Raw genomic sequence first — 20,331 nt, forward strand, 5'->3', positions numbered from 1 at the left:
TGTCATTGTAGTCCAAAATGTCAATACTATTGACTGGTAAAACTTCAACTTTCTATAAAAAAGTTACAAATAACTATGTACTATGTTAAATTTAAATACTACTTAATAAAATTTTTAAATTTACTTATTACTTACTTGAAAACTACTGCGGGCTAATTCCACCAACTTTTCACACCTGGTAAGATTTCTTTTCAACATTTTGATAAAAAAATTCTCAAACCATCAACTACCAACAAAAAAAACTGTAGCACTTACACTGAATAATATATATAAACCACACAACAGAATAATAACTTTGAGGTTAGAAATACGGGAAGAACCAAACGACGCATATCGATGTCTATAGATTATCTAAACAGAACCAGTCCCTTGGATCGGTTTAGATAAACAAGAAAAGTTGAATGTGTTTAGTTGAATGGCGTTTGGTTCATCTACTCATATTATACCTCGGGTATTATTTTTATATGGGTGTTTAGCAAAATACGGGTAACAGATAAACAGGTCGCTTGGTGCCATTTGCTCAATTTAGTCGTTTTGGCGCTTGGTTCTCTTTAGATAAGCGGTATCCAGTTATAAGTTTACTTTGTGTAGTGTAAGTTATATTTCTCTTTAATTTGCATACTGTGTACTTACTGCACTGTATTTTTTATTTTTTTTTTGTATATTAAAATTTTCACTTTGAATGAAGCTGAGGCTAAATAAATGCTTTTTATTAAAAAAAAAATTGTTGAAGAATCAGTGTAATAAGAATCCAATGAAGTTTAACTCTCTGGTAGAAAATGAATTTATATTTATTTGTAAATCAAAAAAAAGTTCAATTCGTGTATATTTGGCTTTTGTGGAAATCTCGAATATGCAATTTTTTAACCAGGAAATAAGTCGTATTACTTTTTAAATAAAAAACGCGAAATAAAAAAGGTTTTTTTTAATTTTAATAATTTTCTAGATTATTACGGTCTTGTTGAAAACGAAATATTGAATAAATTTCCTGTAAAGAAAAAAATAAATTTATTTTTAAATAATAAAAAAAAGTAAAAAGTCAAACAAAAATATATTTTTTTCTTTAATTGTCATATCAATTTTTAAATGGCAAATAAAGTAAAGTATTTTTTTGTAATTTTTTTACGTTTCTATTTTTTCATTTAATTACTCTTTTATATTTTCGTTGAATAATTTTTTTTTAACTAGCAGTCATATAATCAGTTACCACATGAATTCTACTGCTTAAAAAAAAAATTATATTAATTTTTAAATATTTTGTTGAAGAATCAGTTGAATAAAAAATGCCATTTTAATTTAAAAGTTTTAACATTTTAACGGTAAAAATTTTAAAAATCTACTTTTGATTTTTTTTATTAATTTTCCTTGATGAAAATAATTGCAGTCGAATAAGAAATAAAATAAATGTAAATGCTTGAAAAACAATTAAATTAAAATTATTAAAAAAAAATACTTGCTGTATTATGCGACCCAAAAATGTTTATTCTTCTTACAAACTCAGGTTTTACGTCTAAATATTGCCAACGTTTCGGCCTATATTAGTCCATCCTCATATTAGAAGCAATAATGGTCTTTCTGGTACTTAAACGTAAGTTGAACCAACAAGTTTTTTTTTATTTCACCGATTTTTTTCTGGTTCCCTAGATTTTTGTAGGTTTGGCCTTATAATGGTTATGTACAACAGGTTTTTATGTTTTGTCGCCTAATATAAGCCGAAACGTTAGCAATATTAATAAAATACTTTTTTTTGGCTCTTGTTGAAGAAAAAATGTTGAAAAATTACATGAATAAGAAGTTGCGTAACTTCAAGTTTCTGTAAACAAAAAAAACAAAAGCATTTTTTTAAATTTGTGGTGTTTTTTATTATTATTTCAATTGGTCGAATAAAAAATTTCGTTTTAATAATTTTTGTTTGAATAATTGAAAAAATGAGTATAATTTCAATTTTTTCAATATTTTATTAAATATTATAAAAAATTATTTTTTTTAATAGCTTTTGTTGAATTATTACATCTAAAAAAATATTTTTGGCTTTTTTTTATTTAAATAAATGTTTTGATGAAAAATCAGTCGAATTAAAATTTTTGCCATAATTAAAAAACATCTTTTAGATTATAAGAAAAGTGTAAACTCTCGATTTTTTCAGTCCATTGAATAAAAACTGTTAAAATAGTCGCATAAGGAATTACAGTATTGGTCATAATAGTTGGAACTTTTGAAAATTTATTATATTTTGTGTGCCGTTTAATTAGCATTTTATTTTCTTTTATAAAGTTGTTGTACACGAAAAACTAGTGTTAATTAATTTAAATGTTGACAAAATACTTGAAACTAAATTATTTTTATTCAAAAACTACATAAAACATAACTTATTGAAACCATAATATTATAATTAATATTTGGTATGGTAACCCTTAGCATTAATTACTGCCTGCTTTCTTCTGGACATTGATTCAATCAAATTTTCAATTATTTGTCTGTCAATGTGAGTCCAGGCTTCAACAAGCTTATGAAATAGTTCATCAGCATTTTTGACTGTTTCAGATGCCCGAATTTTGCGATCCAGATGTTCCCATAAATTTTCAATCGGGTTTAAGTCTGTTTTTTGGGCCGGCCACTTTAAAACTGTGATCTTTTCTTGGTCCAACCATTCTTTTACCAATTTTGACGAATGTTTTGGATCGTTATCATGCTGGAATACAAAATTTACTGGCATAGACTCAAATGTGTAAGGCTCCATTATATTTCGCAAAATATCCCGATACATAAATCAATCCATTTTCCCCACAATTCTATGTATTGGCCCAGTACCATACCAAAAAAAGCATCCCCATACTATCACATTACCACCTCCATGTGTAGGTCGGATAAACTTTTTCTTGAGTCTTTCACTTTTCGGTCGTCTTACATGAAGTATTCCATCACTGGAAAACAGATTGAACTTAGATTCGTCACTGAATAGCACTTTTTTCCAATCTTGTACAGTCCAGTTAAGATGATCCATTGCAAATTGTAGGCGTAACTTGACATTTTTCTTCCGCAGCAAAGGTTTTTTAGCAGGTCTGTAGCTGTTAAGTCCACCAGAACACAATCGCCTTCTTACCGTTCTTGCAGAGCTATAGGAAGGCTCACCTTTATTTAATTTTTGTAAAATTTTGGAGGATGACAAAAATGGTTCAGTCTGGGAAATATTTAAAATTCGCCTATCTACACGAGCAGTCATGGCTTTAGGTCTTCCACTGCTTTTACCTGGTACCATATTTCCAAATATACGATATTTCTTAATTATCCGACACGGTGCTCTTAGGAACGTTTAGTCTTTGAGCAATATTACGCTACCTAACACCCTGACTGTAAAAATCTAAAATTCTTTGGCGAATGTCGCTGGAATATGCCTTGCCTTTTCCCATGGTAACACAAAATAAAATAAATAAAAAGAACCTTGAAAATAAAAATCACATTTTTTAATTTTTTTATTTTTAAATGTTTTAGAAGCCATTTTTTGCAAGCAGTTGAAAAAAATGAATCAGATGAATTTAATTCTTTAATTGTTTGTTTTTTTTTAATTGTAACTATGTTTTCTATTAATAAAAACAAACAGTTGAATATAATATCATATGAATTCAACAGCCTGTTGCCTTTATATTGAAACGGAAAGAAAAATTAATAAATGTAATTTTTTTAGTTTGATACTAAATAAAAAAGATCTCTTCAATATCCTATTCGTTAAAGAAAAAATACAAAAAATAGAAAAATTTTAAAAAAAGTATTGACGTACATTTCTTCCATTACTAAACTTTTTAGGGCGATTCACCATTAACTAACTTTATTATGGAAAAATTGCAAATTGAAAAACCTTGAAAATTTGAAAAAAATTTTTTTTTGTTTTTTAGTTCTTTTTTATTATTTGCAAAATTTTGGCGGATATTGAAATTTTTATTATTTTTAATGACAACGGTTTTTACAGGTTTAAAACTGACAAAAGGTCAATTTTCTACTTAAGTGTAAAAGCAGTTTAATTTTATTGTAAAAAATTAATCTAAAATGATCTATAAAAAATACAGTAAAGGTTAATTAAAAGTAATTATAAAAATAATTAAAAGAACATTATTTGTTGCTTCCACTTCTGTTTAAGAACCAGACACACCATTGATTATAATTGTAAAAAATCTCATAGTTTACTACATTTTTATGTTTATATGTACGTGTAAGGTTTATCGACACAAAATCGACAGATTAAAAGAAAACACAGTAAGAATAATTAGAATATTTCAACTGCCTGGAAGAAAATAAATATTAAAAAACAGTATTTGTTTTTAATTGTTGATCTATTAATCCAAGAACTCTAAAAACTGGAAAAGCTATAAATATGGAAAAGAACTGATTGTTTCAATAGCCCCTGAAAATTTAACATGGAAAAGTAGAATCGTTTTCCCTCTAGACCAACAAAACACTCAGATCAAATGTATCAGAATTTCACAAGGAATCTAGAAATACCTGAATATACAGGGTGTTTTCAAGTCGAGTCATTTATTTTAACTGCTCGTCAAAAGGAGTTGTTATACCAAAAAAGCACCTAAATAAAAGTTGCATAATAAAAGAATAAGTAAAATATAAAAAATTTGAACAAATAAGAATGTTAATAAACAAATTTCTTTATATTCTCGGCGAATTGCGTGTAAATTCTTACCGTTTTTTGTTTACTGCTCTTACCGTTTCTCAAAATTTTCTTCAACAAAATTATTAGAAGTTGTTCCTCTAAATGTGAGACAGAATATGCGGTTCCTACATCATGAGACTCCACCGCATTTTAGATGAAAAGTTTATGAAAATCTAAATAATGAGTTTCCGAATAGATGAGTAGGGCGCAATGGACCCATTTCATGGCCTCCCCGCTAACCCGATTTAACGCCTTGGGATTTTTTGAAAATTGTTTGTAAAAACGGTAATCAAACTTAACTTAATAAAACTTCTTATTATGCAACTTCTATATTAACCTTTGTTAAAGAGTTCTATAAGGTGTTCAAATAAATAAGTCATCTTTAAAAACGCTCTGTATAAAGCGTCCCATTTCAAATAGCGAAATGTGGCTTTCAGTTGAATTCTATTTACTATCTTTATGAAAGATGTACCTATGCCAAACATCGGATATAAATTATACACTATTATCGCTTAAAATTATCAACGGTTGAACAGGCAACACCGCCACGCGAATACCAAAAAAATAAAAATAAAAAACAAAAAACCAGTCCAAGAGGCTCGACTTTAAACCCAATCTCCGATTGGCTCGAAATTAAGGTGTGTGTGCCGATTATCGTATCAGCTGGAAGGCTGATGCAAGAATCTCGAAACGTTCACCATATAAATAATATACGCTTAACAACAATATATTGTTTAAGCAATCTATTTGTTTATATAAATCAGCAATCGTAATAACGGATTCTCTTTAGGATGACGACAAGTTTTATCGCTTTTTGTTATTGGGGCTTTTTTTGAGGTGTTGCGACACGTTATTTTTCAAGAAAACGAGCGTATTTTAATAAATAATAAGATTTGTTGCTCGAACTTAAGTGGGATTTAGAACTCGTGGTATTTATTGACAATTGATATGAAATTAGAATAGACACTTGATTTATAGCTTATTGTTTTTTTAACTTTGGACTCGTGGACTTTAAACCCTGTGTTTTAGGTGACTGAAAGTAGATTTCCCTAAGTGGACTACGCGTTCACCGGATCTATATCTGGTATTTATTTTTCTTGAGGAAATTAAGTCCTTTTGGCACAGAGTATGGATTTAAGGGCTGTTATGCAATCAACACCCTAAATCTAATGGCAAATTTTCCCTGGAAATATTAATTGTTGCTTATTAATTATGCTTGTAAAAAAATATCCTAAATGATCGCTCTATTTAAAGTATGTGATTAACATATACATAATACAGGTTTAAAAAACTAGATAATAGAACATAACTGAATAGTATCAAAGCCATTAATATGCATGCACTGCATTAATTTAAAAAAAATCATCTTCAAATGAAATTGGCTGAGGATGACCAAATAAATTATGAAAAATTACAATATAATGAGATCAGCTATTCTCTGCCAAGACTTCCAATCTCCCAATTTATACTCGAGGTGTGCGAAGCGATTTATGAAAGTCTGAAAGAATATAATAGTATGTATGTAGTTTTTAATTATTTTTATTGTGAAAATGTTATTGATGAACAAAGTACGTTAATAAGGGCAAAAATCTGTGTTATCATCTGTGCTTGATTAATAACGTCAAGTGCCTCTTCATTGATTGAATTCGAAACTTGACTAAGGCTAAGCTGACCTGACACGTTTAGTCGGCGATTAACTTGCTGAATAGCAGTGGTGAGATAGACAACTTTCACTTAATTCTATTCACATAATTCAAAGGTAAAAACTCTCAAATGATCCTCCTATTTAAATTACCTGAAGGCAGGATACCCAGGTTTAAACGAAACTTGGATAGTAGGAAATAACTTCATAATATAAAAAACGTTACCACTATGCTTTCTTCTTCTTTCTTTCATGAATTCTTTTTTACCTTTTTTAGAATTTGGAGTTTTAACTGCCTGGAAAAAGTAATAACTGCTTGAAAACACAGAAAAAGTACTTGGAGACAAATAAATTCCAGATTTAAAAACTAGTTTGGAAATTAGGTAATAACTATGGTAAGTGACTAAATACCTGGAAAATTTCCTTCCCTGGAAATATTAACCCACTCACCCTAATGGAGTTTTTATTTTGTTTTTTTATTCTATAAAATACGGGAAACCCCCATAAGCTGTTACAAAATACAAAATGGCATGTTTACTTTTAAACTAAATACCTACCTAAAAAAAATTAAATATAAAAAAATAAAGGATATAATAACGAGAAAACAAAAAAATAGAAATCCCACTAGTGGTACATAAGCATTACAAATAATACTAATTAAATTATTGATAATAACACATATATAATCTCAATTATTAGCAGGGTAACTTCCTAACTAATTTAAAGACATTAATATTAAGAATATTTATTAAGGTGAAATTCGGAACCTGGAAGGAAGACAGTTGGACATGCCATTCACAAGTTTAAACATCAACAGTATACCAAGTATCTACGACTACTAAGTGGAGGCAAGTTTGACTGTTGTTCCATCGCACTGTAAACATGGTTCTCTATTCTAATGTCCTCCTTCAACACGCTCTAAGGAAGCTGTGATTTTGAAAATATGGTGACGACATAACTAAGCAGTATTCCATTCCATGACAGGCCTTACTAACGTACAGTAAACAAATCTGGTAGCCTTCACAGAAAAATACTGACAATATCTTAGACCAAACTCAAGTTTCCTTAAGCCCTTTTCAGATCAACAAACCTGCTATCTAAAGGGCACCCAGATCCTTAATAGTAGTGACTCCGTGAATGGCTGGCTGAATGACCATTGATAGAATAGGCAGATGGGAACTTATTAACTTTGCGGTTAAAACTAATAAATACGCACTACTTTATGTTAAGATTCAGCTGATTATTCGTACACCAAACACACAATCTATTGTGATCTTATTGCAGGAATTTCTGTTCTAATGGACTCATAATAGATCTTCAAAACGTCAAATCATCAGCAATTTTTAGATTCACTGTTCTGAAAACAATAAGTACGCCATATACAATTAAAGAGTCGAGGCGAACAGTGTTCGCCTTGAGGAACACCCGAATTGACGTATGTGATATCAGACAAGAAACCACCAATTTTAATGCTGCACAAGACCAAATAATAAACTGGAAAACCATAACATTAGCTGCCAATGAAAATCCAGTTCCCCAATAGAATACGAAGGTTAACCCAATCGAAAGCCTTGGAAAAGTCAGTATGGATAGCGTCTGTTCATGCCCTTCTATACTTACTCTTCAGAATTTGGTAGGTAATCAAATTCCTAAGAATAGATCCGTTTTGACAAAAAACATGTTGATTTTACACACAAGCCCCGCCATAATATTGAAAAAAAATTTCCTATTTCTGGGTTCTGGAGGAATGTAATGGCCTGGAAAAGTCCTTGGAATAGAAATAATGTTAAATAATTAAACACGATTTAAATTGCATGGAAAAAGTAGAGTTTTCCAGTTTGTGGAAAAAAGCTGCCTGATGAAAAAAAAACTATCAAATGATCACCCTACTTAGAGTACCTGAAAGACATTATTTAGGTTTAAAAAGGAACTTGGATGATAGGAAATAACTGGATAAAACGCATGCACTGCATTATTTAAAAAAGAATCATTGTCAAATTAATTTAAAAAAAAATCATTATTCTCCTTCAATCTAATCTAAATGTCTCCAGTCAGCCTTTCTGGTTAAAAGAATGGGTAATTGAGAAAATCCCCAATAATTCCGAAGAGGAAAATTAATATTGATGATGGCTTATTAATGCAACAATCTTTGAAAATCCAAGGAAAAAATGTCGATTTAATATTTGTTTACAAAGTAATTAATTTTTAAAATTATTAAAGTCCAGTTTTACTTAGATGTTGATATAAACAAAGTATGATATGGAGTGAAAAAACAAGAATAAAGTAAACTATCTACTTCTTCGATCTTCTACTGCCTGTACAAAGAAACAATTACGTGAAAGCATCGAAAAAGTTCTCGGAAGACAAATAATTTAAAAATAAATTTGGAAATCAATAAAAAGAAATCAAAGAAAAAATAAAAATGGATAAAAGCCTATAGTCCTTAAAACATTCGATTTTTCAAAAAGTATTTTAACTGCGTGAAAAAAAAATTGAAAAATAAAACTTGATTTATTTCTAATCTGAACTCTAATAAAAAGTGAAAAATAACTCGTTCAACTATCTGGAACAAAAAAAAATGTAGCTGCCCTATATGGCCTAATAGATTATTAGGACGAATTAATCCTTATCCATAAGTTCTATATAACATTAAACAATTAGGTTCTCCACTTGTTCCAGATATTAAGGTTTTTATTGCTCCCAAAGGAAAATGAAGAGCAATAAACTGGTTTAATATTTTTATTTAAATGCTCTGATTCTCTATTTTTCCAGATTTCTTAGCTTCTATTCTTCACATAAGAAAACTTAATATTAGAATCAACATAGTGAAGTCTTTTAATCGAACTAACCACGAATTTTATAGATTTCTGCAATATGCATTTTTTTTTTAAATAGAGGCATATAGAGGCAATAGAAGCCACGGAACCTTAAAAAATGACACTCTTTGGTAAATTGATTAAAAAAAGTGAATTTTTGATGTTTGACCTTAGAACATTGAAAGGCCTTTCATTGTTTGACAAAAGTTGGATATCCAGAATATATAAACCGATGGATTCTTATTCTTACTAAGCCGACCTGAATATCACTTTTACTCTTTTATTAATAAAACTATTTACAAAGATTTATTATAATTTATTGCAAAACCCTTGTTGACATACACACAGGTCAATTTAGTAAACATTATGAAACGAATTTATATCTAACATAACGTTATTTAAATACATATCGGTTTTTAAGGAGGGGTGTTGTTTAAAGGAACAGCTTGGTAACAAGAATCAAGGATTATTAAGTAACTGCTGTAAACGCAATTAAATTGTTTGAAAGTGAGTTTTGGTTTCTTTGTTAAAACTTTTTGCTTTAAATGACCGTCTTTATTGCCAGATTTAACCTTATGAGACTTATTATTATCCTTAAACTAAATGCCTAAAGAGTAACAAATAGCATCAATTGTCTCGGAATATTAGGAAAAATTATTGTAAATTTAATTGTAACTACCTTAAGGGATTGAGATATGACTTCTATTGCCTAGAAACCTTTAAAATAAGTGAGTTTTGATTCAGAGTTTACGTTCATTAAAGTGTGGTTTTATGTAAATTACTAAAAAAGTGACAAAACCAATTTCACATGCGTGCGTTTGTAAATTTGCTTGTAACTGTACCTGTCTAAAGCAATGCAAAAACGACTTTAATTGCCTGGACGAATAGATGCTTTGTTATCTTTTATTGCAGTAAAACACCCTCTGGATTACCAGATTTTACCTCCTTAGACTTTTGTATAATAATAATTATATATACAAATGTTAAAATAAAAATTTGTTGTAAATTTGCTTAAAGAAATGAATACTTGAAATGCCAAGAAAAATACAATCCTTAAAACAAATTCAATAGATCTTCTGGAATAGCAGATTAACTGCCTGGTTGTTAAGAGGTTAAGCTGCTGTATTGCCAGATTTAATTCTAGGAGATAAATCTATAATCTAGTTGCTGTAGATATAAGATTTAAAAAAAACAACATATAAAAGTAGTCTTACCTTCTAAAAAACGATGTAATGGTCATTTTGCCAGCGTTAACCACCAAATGCCTGCAAAAATGGTATTTTAGTAATTTTCACGTATATTATTTTCAAATTTCTAAACTGCTGATTTAATTAATGATAACAGGTAAGCTATAAATACATATAAATCTTTGTGATATCATGTGATTTTTATTTTTTTTTTAAATAAATAAAAAATAAACGATTACTTACGTTTCACAAAACTTTTTCTATATTTTCCTCAGGTCACCGACACCCCAAACTTGTAAGTTATCTCTCAAAATTTACTCGGGACACAAACCTAATCAACAGAAGCGGCAAGTAAACAGTCCACAATTAATAAATGCGGCTCACTCTTATATTTCTTTATACTTTCTTCGTTTACTTAACGTCAATAGAATTTGTGGTAAACAGACTGATCTGATGTAACACCCCAACGATCGAATTAAGGCGCACGATAAAATAATAAAAGCTCTCGTGTGTTTCCAGATGAGAAATTTAACAAATTAATTAAATTGTTATTATCGAGTAACGATTTTTTGGGAAAGTTGCGTTTTCTCTGGTAAATCGATAGAATTATCGTACATGAGCATACTTTACATATGTAGGTGGAAATCTGTTCAAATTATATATGTATCTGTTAGTTTTGTGTCAACTTGTTTGAATTAAAGGCACGGAGATAAAACATGATTATGCCTGTATGTACGTCACACAATATTAATAATATTTTGAATGTAGTAAGCAATTCAATTACTTTACATAAATGTGTAGAGAAATAATGTTAAGTGTCCCTAAAACTTTTAAAGATGATCTACTGCTTGTCCTTGCTATCTTAAGATCTGGTATCCATAAACATATCAAATAGCAATTTCACTTTCTGTGATCAATAAAAATCCTGTTGTAGAAATTACACAAAATTTTGGACCTTGGTTGACAAAATTGCACAGAGAAAGTTTTAGAGATGCTAGAAACGTTCTCATATGCATCTATTGGGAAAGAAATGCTATTTCTTTGGTTGAAATCCTTTTATCAGTTAGTATTTCATATATAATAATATGTACTGCATTGTTATATTGTTATGGTTGGTTAAAACTGTTTTGTCCTCAGTGTTATCTCTTAAAAGCATTCTATTGGACTTTCTCTGTTAACATTTAAAGATGGAACTTAATATCTGAAGAATTGGTTGAGTGGAAGAATGGCCAGGAGACTAAACTTCGCCAGTTGCGCTATTCTTGTGTATATGATGTGAGTGTACATTTTCATGTTTTTGCATTGTATGCGCAAAGAAATACTTGAATAAAGGCGTTATTTATTTATTGATTTATTTTAAATAATCTTCAGAATAATAAATATTTTCTTTAAATACCCAAATTTTCAACTCACGATTTTACCCTTAAATCCATTCTCAGGAAATTCACTATATTAATGTAAAAAAATATGAAAATATTCCCCTTGGTTCCAAAGTTAGGCCCAAAAATGTCCATCTACCAAATAAAAATGTTACAATAGGCGTTTTAAAGGATTATTCCTTTTGGTAAGACCTTGATGGTATGTTACATTTATACTCTGTACTATGATAGTTTATAGCAATTTCAATTATCTACAAACATTTAATTAAAGGCTAAAAAGTTAATAAAGGGTTCTTATCGGAAACCAGATCCTACATAATAAATAAAACTTTTATGGGGATTAATCTAGGAATTCTGAAAGCTACTAGAGATCCATTTGGATAATCATTATTCAAGCAGCTGGTCCATGCGACTGGATAACCATCAAGCAGTCGAGAACCTTAAAGTCTAATTATATAATAAAATCAACTACATTTTTGAATGCCAATTAAATTGGACCAGTAGCAAAAAAACTAGGTACAGCAGTCTTGAAAATGATATGCTTTAATTAACAAAATCTGCAATGTAATATTCACAATAATATTTTTTAAATATTCTATTTTTATCATATTATATAAAGTTGTTATGTACATTTTATTAAACCAATACAGGGTGTTCACAAACTGAATCTTAAATTTATAGACTTGTTTTGCACAGTATGACTAAGAGCTCAAGAAATTACAATATTTAAATTATATAGGTAGTCAATTTTAGGCCAAAAGAAAATTTTCCCCATAAAGGAGATAATAAAGATAATCTGACAAAACGCATAATATGAATGACTGGCCTACAACCTAAAGCAAAAAACTGCTACTATACACAATAATTAAAGTATAGTTAAGAAATTACCTACAAAATACCTTTCAAATCCTCGTCTGAAAATAAATAAATTCTTCTTGCCATTTTGATGTTACTATAAAGCTAACAATAATTTAAATATTTAATCCTAAATAATTCTTCCTGACAGATTCTGTTTATAACACTCCAAACTACAAAGAGGCACCCCAGTCTTTGAACAAGCATATTTCTTAAACTTACCGCACCCCATCCCGCAAAGCATCGGCTTCAAGGGCTCAGGTGCTTTAACTGGTTTCAAAGGAAAATCGACCCCCTCTGGATATAATAGAAAAGTAGCCATGCTATTTTGTTTATACATTATCAGGGGCACATTGGTTTTTGTCGTTTTCATTTTGGGCTGTTTTAAAGCTTTTGAGTCTTGTTTTTTCAATAGTCTCTCCATGGTTTTTTTCTTATCTTTTTCACGTTTTTCGTCGGCTAATTGTTTTCGTTTTTGGGATTTTATTGCTGCTTTCTGAATGGCCTCTGCTGTCATTACTTTCTCTTTATAGCCTGAAAATTAAATTATTCATATTTTAATTACATTAGGATTAAATTGTAAACCAACCTGTAGGTAGTGACATTAAATTTGACTGTGCCGAAGTACTTGGATCGCTGCTTCTGTCATACATGGCCCTCTGCCTTGCAGTCATTAATGCCGGATCTTTGGGCTTAATCTTCTTTAGCTCATCATCTACATCTTCAAGTTTACCACTTTCTATGGCAGTTAACCATCTTTCTTCATCACTAGAGGCACTGTCTCTCTTTTTTCGCTTTTTATGGTTATTTGCATTTAGGCTAGTATTTAATTTATTTGGGGTGGATTTTGTTACAAGGACGGGCTTTAAGGTGATAGGGTTATCGTCTACTATCACCAATTCGTTAGAGGAAGAATTATCGTCTACAGGAGTTGGTTTTGGCTTCTTGGATTTGCTTTTTTTGTTGGATTTTTTTGAGTTGCTTTCTTCCTGCTCCATTTAAGTGTTTAATAAGATATTTATAACATAAAATTAATTTGTTTCTTATAAATCCTTAATATGTAGTGCTATTTTGCTATTATTAATAAAAAATTAGGTTTCCACAATAAGAAAACAATAACAAAAATCATATGTTTGACATTGACAAATGATTTGACAAGCAATACAAGTGTAAGCGCGGTTGCCAGATCTAGTAGGTAGCAACATGTTTTCTTGAAATGACATTGACAGTAAAATTCAAATTTGACATTGACGTTTCAACCGTTGGAAAATTTGTTTTGATTTTTAAAAAAAGTTGTTTGGAAAACTGAAAGTTTTTAATGTAGCGTTTGTTCGAAGATTATTGAGAAAGAAGAAACGTATGTGGGTTTCCATGTTCTTTTATCTGCTGAAATAATAAAATACCAATTTAGTTCTTAAACGTGTTTATTGCATTTTTTGTTTGGTAAGTCATTTTGCATCCAATGTTATATTTTTGATTTTACATTGTATTTTTGTTTATAATTCTCATGCACACAAGTAGTTTTTAATATTATGATGAATACGAACACGATTAAAAAAAGCCTCATGCCTTAATTCTTCATAGATATGTCCTTTTAAACCTTGAATAATGTGCTTGTTTGATTAAGGTAGAGAGAAGAATTTTTCCACTTATACTGCCAACCTTTTTCATCTTGATAGAGCTTGTAGTATAAAACTTTAAGGATCTGTGGTGGAATCTAAGCTATAAATTAATTTTTTGGCCATAAAGCAGAAAAAATTATTTTTATTTCATCTGGGCTTGCCCTACAGGAATTGTAACATGGCCTATACTCTGAACCTCCTACACACTTTTTGCTTCTTTTTTGTGCAATGTTGTTTATATTTTTATCATGTATAAATGCAATATTATCATATAAATTCTAATCTATTCAAACTAAACAGTCCTATTTTACAGCACTACAATACATCATGGAGGAAGAACCAGACCTCCCTCCATCTAAATTCCACTACAAACTCAGATCATCCCTAAAAAGATCCTCGGTGAATCCCATTGAAAACTTGGATGTTAGTAATGAAGGCCAAAATGCCACATTAGCACCCCGAAGGGTCAGTTTTGCAGCTAGTGCTGCCATCAAACCGTTTGTTCATGATCCAGAAAAAAACACCATCTGGGATCACTCTTATGAAACATCCATTGCTCATACAGACTCTAATGTGGCTTCTTTGGAAGTAATTAGCAATGTTCAGGAGTCCAATGTGATTGAGAGTATTATAGATAGAGAAAATATTTATGTTAAAAATACTAGTAGTACACTACAGAGGGCTAAGAAAAGGCCTTTAAAACCTATAGAACTGAGCAACATAACTGTACTACAACCTTGCGAAATGGAAATAACTTGTCACGATAATCAGCAAGAAATATTAATGATGCAGCATAATAACACAATTTATCAAGACTTTGAAATGAGTATGACTTGCAATTTTACAAATCATATATTCTCTAAGGCAGACTATACTCAAAGAAATCAACCGGCTAATGTTACTCGCTTAAGTGGTTCTGCTATGGATCTGACTTGTCCTGTTCCAGCTGCACTTATACCTAGAGTGGAAGAAAATTTAAGCGGCGATAGTACTATGGAAGTGACTTGTAATTTTTCCCCAAAGATAGTTGTTAACACGGCTGCAAATAAAGTACCAATATTACCCAAAGTATCAAACATCATTGAGAAGCCTAAATCAGTAATGAGTGATGAGGTTATAGATTCAAATTTCCCCATTTTAAGTATGGAAATGATTTGTGAGTCACCACAAAACATATCAGTTAATGATTGTCCCCAAAAGAATATTAAAACAGCCACTTCTCATCCAACCCAAGATATTACTGAGCAACAGAAATCAGTTGAAATTAAACCAAGCAAAGCCACAAATAAAATATTTATTGATGAAGATACAAGTGGAGAGAAAAATATCCCAGTGCCAAAATCTTCCAAAGCTCAGAAACCAATTTTAAAAAGAACTCTTAATAATAGTTATGATATCCGATCTAATTCTGAAAGCATTTCTCAGCAGGATGAGAATTGCCCTCCAAAAGCACCAATTATAGAAGATATGGAAGTAAGTTTTGCAATTCCTGAACAGTGCAATGAAACTATGGAGCTGTCCAAAATTGTTGCTTTCCAAGATGTAAGGAAAAGTGCCTTAATTGAAAAAACTTGGACATTTGAAGACAAGGTTCTAAAATCCTTCCAGGAAGGGATCAAGGATAGTAATCTTAAAGTAGAACATTTTGGGCATATACCAATAGCCGTAGATAGCCTACTAGAAGTTACTCTTCCTAATGTAACGAAACCAATTAGTCCCTGTGGATACAACACAACATTAGCATCGAGCCTCCAAGAAAAAACGTTCGATTTAATTCAAACCGGCCAGAAACTGACCCAACAAGAAGATTCAATTTGCAATATGAAAGAATTATTAGTAGAGGACATTGAAACACAAGACTGTGACTTTACTCTCTTACCAAACATTTCTCTGGACAAAATGCGGTCACCTCCGCAAATAACATTTTGCCAATCTAGAGAGCAAACGCAATCCAGTATGACTTTTTTCCAGTATTCTAAGCAACAACTTGAAGAATCTTCTTTGTCTCGAAGTGTAGTCTTGCCAACGATAGAGGAATTGCTTAGTGACGCTTTTGAAAACCCTCCACCACCTCCAGACAAAATAAACCTGGAATCATTTAAAACTCTTGTGCAAACTGCCACAGATTCTTTGAAAACGTTAGTTTCCAAATTGGAATTAGTACAAATGGAGCAGAGCTTTGATCCAGAGGCTTTTAAATTACCAGAAGAAATATCTGATTTAACTATGAGATTATCAATGAATCTTACTCAAATGAGTCCAGATAGTAGTGCAGAAAAATTTGATGATAGCACTGTGGAAAGTCCTGATAGCAGTAACTTACATAGGCAAATTTTAAAGGAATTTTCGATCAAAGATAAGGATATAATTGATTTAAGGCGTTCGGAGCAAAATATTTACATATTTTCACTGCTGTATGGTAGTTTGCTTTGTACGGCAGAGCTCCACCCCGAGGATGGATTTGTGATGGATTTTAGAAAACTTTCATTATTAACAGGAGAGCAAGACTACTTTTACGAGGTGAGCACGTTAGTTGTCGGTTGTCTGATGCAAAAACTCGAAATGAGCAGCTTGAGGTCGCACCTTGGAAAGCATTTTAATATGTTCACTTTGTTGGACTTTTTGTACATTCATACTGAGAAAAGCATTAAGTTTTATAAGGAATTAATGGATATCCAAAGGTGAGCTAAAGAGCTGAAACTTAAAATCTTAATATTAAGTATATTTTATTTTCAGGAAATACACCACTTTCAGGATACATATTAGGAATGATGAAACAGTGCTGTCTTTTAACGTTTTGGTTGAAACTCCGGCAGTACACTGGATTGTGGAGTTTAAAATGGCCTCAGAAGAGGCTTTGCAAGAGGGTTCACTTGTAGTTGTGTCTAAATATGGTGAAATAAACGAGGAGCACTTACAGTCCATTTTTAGAAACACAGAACCCGGATCTATGTGCATTATGAGGTTTATTGACTCAGTTGTGGAGTATTTTAAGAGAATGGTTTTACCAAAAGCAGTCAGTAAGGTAAGAAGAGGACGCTTGATAGATTGATATTAGATGGTTCAGTTTATATCACTCTTTTTAGATTTGAATAACGAATTGGTAATAAAATCACTAAAATTTAACTATGATCAATATTTTATTTGGCAAATAAATAATCCTTATGTAGTATACTGAACCATCTTATAACTTAAAGTATCTGATTATTATACATCAAAACAGTTTCCAAATTACTTAATGGGGAACTTGCATGCGTTAAATAAGTGAACATGTGTGCCATCTTTCAATTTGTAGAGATGCCCATGTTAATATTTCTAAAGATTCTTATGTTTTGCTTATATTGTGAGTTTTATGATTAAATTAAAATTACATATTGTACAGTGACCTGCTATGTTACATCTAGCCTCCATGCATGTGAAAAATGTAAGCTCATTATGTTTAAATTTAAATTCTCTATATTATGTTTTTATATGGTCCTGCTTTAAATAATTGAAATTTTTGTTTTTTTTTTTAGTTAAAAGATATTATGGAGAGCTATGTAAGATTAGAACTTATAGATGAAAGAAAAAGATCTTCCACTGGGGAATCTACAGATGTAGCCATAAAGAAAATTAAACTTAATAGTTCTTGCTGAGTGTTAGTTTAAATAAACCCTTGCAGGAGAACCAAATAGTACATATACTATAGTTAATTTTATATGGACTTTATATATCACTTATATATGTACCTACATCATTTCTGTGGCAAGTTCCCCAGTATTATTTGATATTGTATGAAAGCAGAAAAAAGAATAATCATTAATGATTGTTCAGAGTGGGCCCTCATCTATGTTTTTATAATTTTAGATGATGATACTCTTCCAAACATACTGAGTCCTGTACATAATCGAGTATTTATTGATGTTTTCATAGTTTGAGGCCTTTATTTGTATTTAAGATGTAAATGTTATTGTAAATAAATCTGTTTTTATCATGTAGCAAAGGAAATAATAAAAGATTTACTTTTACCTAATAATATTTTCCTCCAGTATCTTGATGATATCAGCACAACCTCAGAATTTAATTTTAGGGAAGTAACTTTTATTAAAATGACGCAAATTATTGCACAAATTAAGAAAAGCTACAACTAAGGGTTACTTTGGTATTACGATAAAGATTTTTAACTCGCACTAGGGAATTGATAATGTATCCATTTACAACATTAATATTTTCATAGAATCATCAGCTTTTCTTTACTTACTGAAAATTTCCACAATTTCATCTTTTACTAACATTCCAGATTGACTGTTCTACATTCCAAAAACATTTTTTGTAGCAATAACTATTTCAATATCAATAATAATTTGTCTTTTAACTTTTTTGGAGTAAGTCCTTGAAACTTTCCAGACTATTATAATTAATGGATTCCTTATTGGTAGTTTTTAAATCAACTCTCGAAGTTCAATAGAATAAAATTTGTCCTCCAAAAGCTGAATTTTTCACATGAAAAAAACCAAAACTGGCCAAAATTTTGATTTTTTTTGGAGTAGGTCCTTGAAACTTTCCAAACTATTATAATTAATGGATTCCTTATTGGTAGTTTTTAAATAAACGCTCTAAGTACAATAGAACAGAATTTGTCCCTCAAAAGCTAAGTTTTTCACGTGAAAAAAACCAAAATTGGCCAAAATTTAGACTGTTTTTTGGAGTAGGTACTTGAAACTTTCCAGACTATTATAATTAATGGTTTCCTTATTGGTAGTTTTTAAATCAACTCTCTAAGTTCAATAGAATAAAATTTGTCCTCCAAAAGCTGAAAAAAACCAAAACTGGCCAAAATTTTGACTTTTTTTGGAGTAAGTCCTTGAAACTTTCCAGACAGACAGGGAGTATTTCTCAAATGGGATTTCTTAAATGGAATTAACCCATATTTTACCAGGGCATGAAAAAACAACAATTTTTCGAATAGCTATATTTATTATGTATTAAAATAGGTTAGAAAAGAAGATTATGACACAAAAAAAGTTAAAACATTTGGATACAAACTGCACATTCAAGGCACTATTTTCAACTCCACCCAATCCCAGGACTATAACTTTGAAGTCGCACAACTTTAAGCTAACTAATAAAATCCCTTTGATGAATTAACCAATCGTTAACTAAATCTGCACCTTTTTTAAACAGTCTATATTTCCGAAATCCATTTCAACAAATGAAAAGTAGACACACATACTAAATTATTCGCCATCTAAGAATTGATAATTGAACAGCTAACAAGACATTTCAAGAACAAGAAGATTCAGATACTGCCATCAAATTAAAATCTACTTACAAAACATGAATTATTTTACAATGCCATTCAGCTAACTCTACTCAGCCGTTTTATTACTATTGAAGAAAATTTTAAAAGAGAAACAAGCAAAATCTTGTTTAATGTAGTTTGTTCCTGCATTATTCGTTTCGTGCAATTTATGTTATTATTTAGATATAGTCTTCCCTTTTATGTGCATACTATCTTTTTAAGACTATGACTGGTTATGGATGGTTCGGTAGAGTAGAACTTAAACCTAGAATGTGCCACACTTACCATTAGGGTTTCCAGACCGGGGTCCCGGGACATTTTTAATCCCGAAAATTCCGGGACATATAGTTATTAATATTTACTGACAGTACCGCCAATAAGTGTCGAAGCTGAAAGAGCCTTTTCTTCGGCGGTCACATTTGCGACTAAACTTAGATCTCGTTTAAGTGATTTATCTTTAGATACCTTAGTGCTTTTAATAGCATATTTTATTTTTTATAAACAAAACTAACTGTTTAATTTCAAAGTTATTTTGTATTTTTTTTTCAAGGATGTGTTTCTGTCTCAAGTTTGTTTTTAGACTTTTTAGTTAGGTTGTTAGGTAGTAGGTACCTAGGTATGTAATACCTAATGTACAAATGTACTGAAAATGTTTTTAGTTTTGAATTTTTAAATAATTTGTTTTCAGTTAACTGCATTTTTATTTGCTCGGGATACTGTTATTACTGTTAAATATTTAATTTAAAATATAATTAGGATCGGTCCCGGGATTTGGATTTTTATCCCGGGATTTTAAAACGGGATCCCGATCCCGAACACTGGAATTTCTACTTACCATTATATCTTGTGTACATAATTTTCTAGGAGCAACAATTCTCAACAACAAAAA

The 20,331-nt window shown here is 30.5% G+C and overlaps 3 protein-coding genes across 8 annotated transcripts in view; 1 reads left to right on the forward strand and 2 right to left on the reverse strand.

Annotated features, from left to right (window-relative positions):
• Positions 1 to 10,742, reverse strand: part of LOC126736670 (phosphoenolpyruvate carboxykinase [GTP]-like) — a 30,372-nt gene extending 19,630 nt beyond the window's left edge. The window contains exons 1-2 of the mRNA XM_050441150.1: positions 10,549 to 10,742; positions 10,333 to 10,383 (exon numbers count right to left, since the gene is read on the reverse strand). Coding sequence (XP_050297107.1) covers positions 10,333 to 10,358 — 26 coding nt within the window. The 5' untranslated portion in view covers positions 10,359 to 10,383; positions 10,549 to 10,742. The remainder of the gene's footprint in view (positions 1 to 10,332; positions 10,384 to 10,548) is intronic.
• The window catches only part of LOC126736669 (uncharacterized), a 20,599-nt gene continuing 268 nt past the window's right edge, over positions 1 to 20,331 (forward strand). The window contains exons 1-5 of one of the 6 annotated variants that reach the window (XM_050441144.1): positions 1 to 178; positions 6,580 to 6,697; positions 14,475 to 16,842; positions 16,898 to 17,186; positions 17,677 to 17,999. In XM_050441144.1, coding sequence (XP_050297101.1) covers positions 14,489 to 16,842; positions 16,898 to 17,186; positions 17,677 to 17,796 — 2,763 coding nt within the window. In that variant the 5' untranslated portion in view covers positions 1 to 178; positions 6,580 to 6,697; positions 14,475 to 14,488 and the 3' untranslated portion in view covers positions 17,797 to 17,999. The other 5 variants (XM_050441145.1, XM_050441146.1, XM_050441147.1 and 2 more) reach the window with 5 other exon arrangements.
• LOC126736672 (INO80 complex subunit B) lies at positions 12,322 to 13,668 on the reverse strand. The gene is made up of 2 exons (XM_050441155.1): positions 13,129 to 13,668; positions 12,322 to 13,073 (listed from the first exon to the last, which is right to left on the reverse strand). The coding sequence occupies exons 1-2, from the start codon at positions 13,535 to 13,537 to the stop codon at positions 12,670 to 12,672; spliced, it is 813 nt and encodes a 270-aa protein (XP_050297112.1). The 5' UTR covers positions 13,538 to 13,668; the 3' UTR covers positions 12,322 to 12,669.

Source organism: Anthonomus grandis, chromosome 5 (assembly GCF_022605725.1).
Source record: "Anthonomus grandis grandis chromosome 5, icAntGran1.3, whole genome shotgun sequence".
Lineage (NCBI taxonomy): Eukaryota > Metazoa > Arthropoda > Insecta > Coleoptera > Curculionidae > Anthonomus > Anthonomus grandis.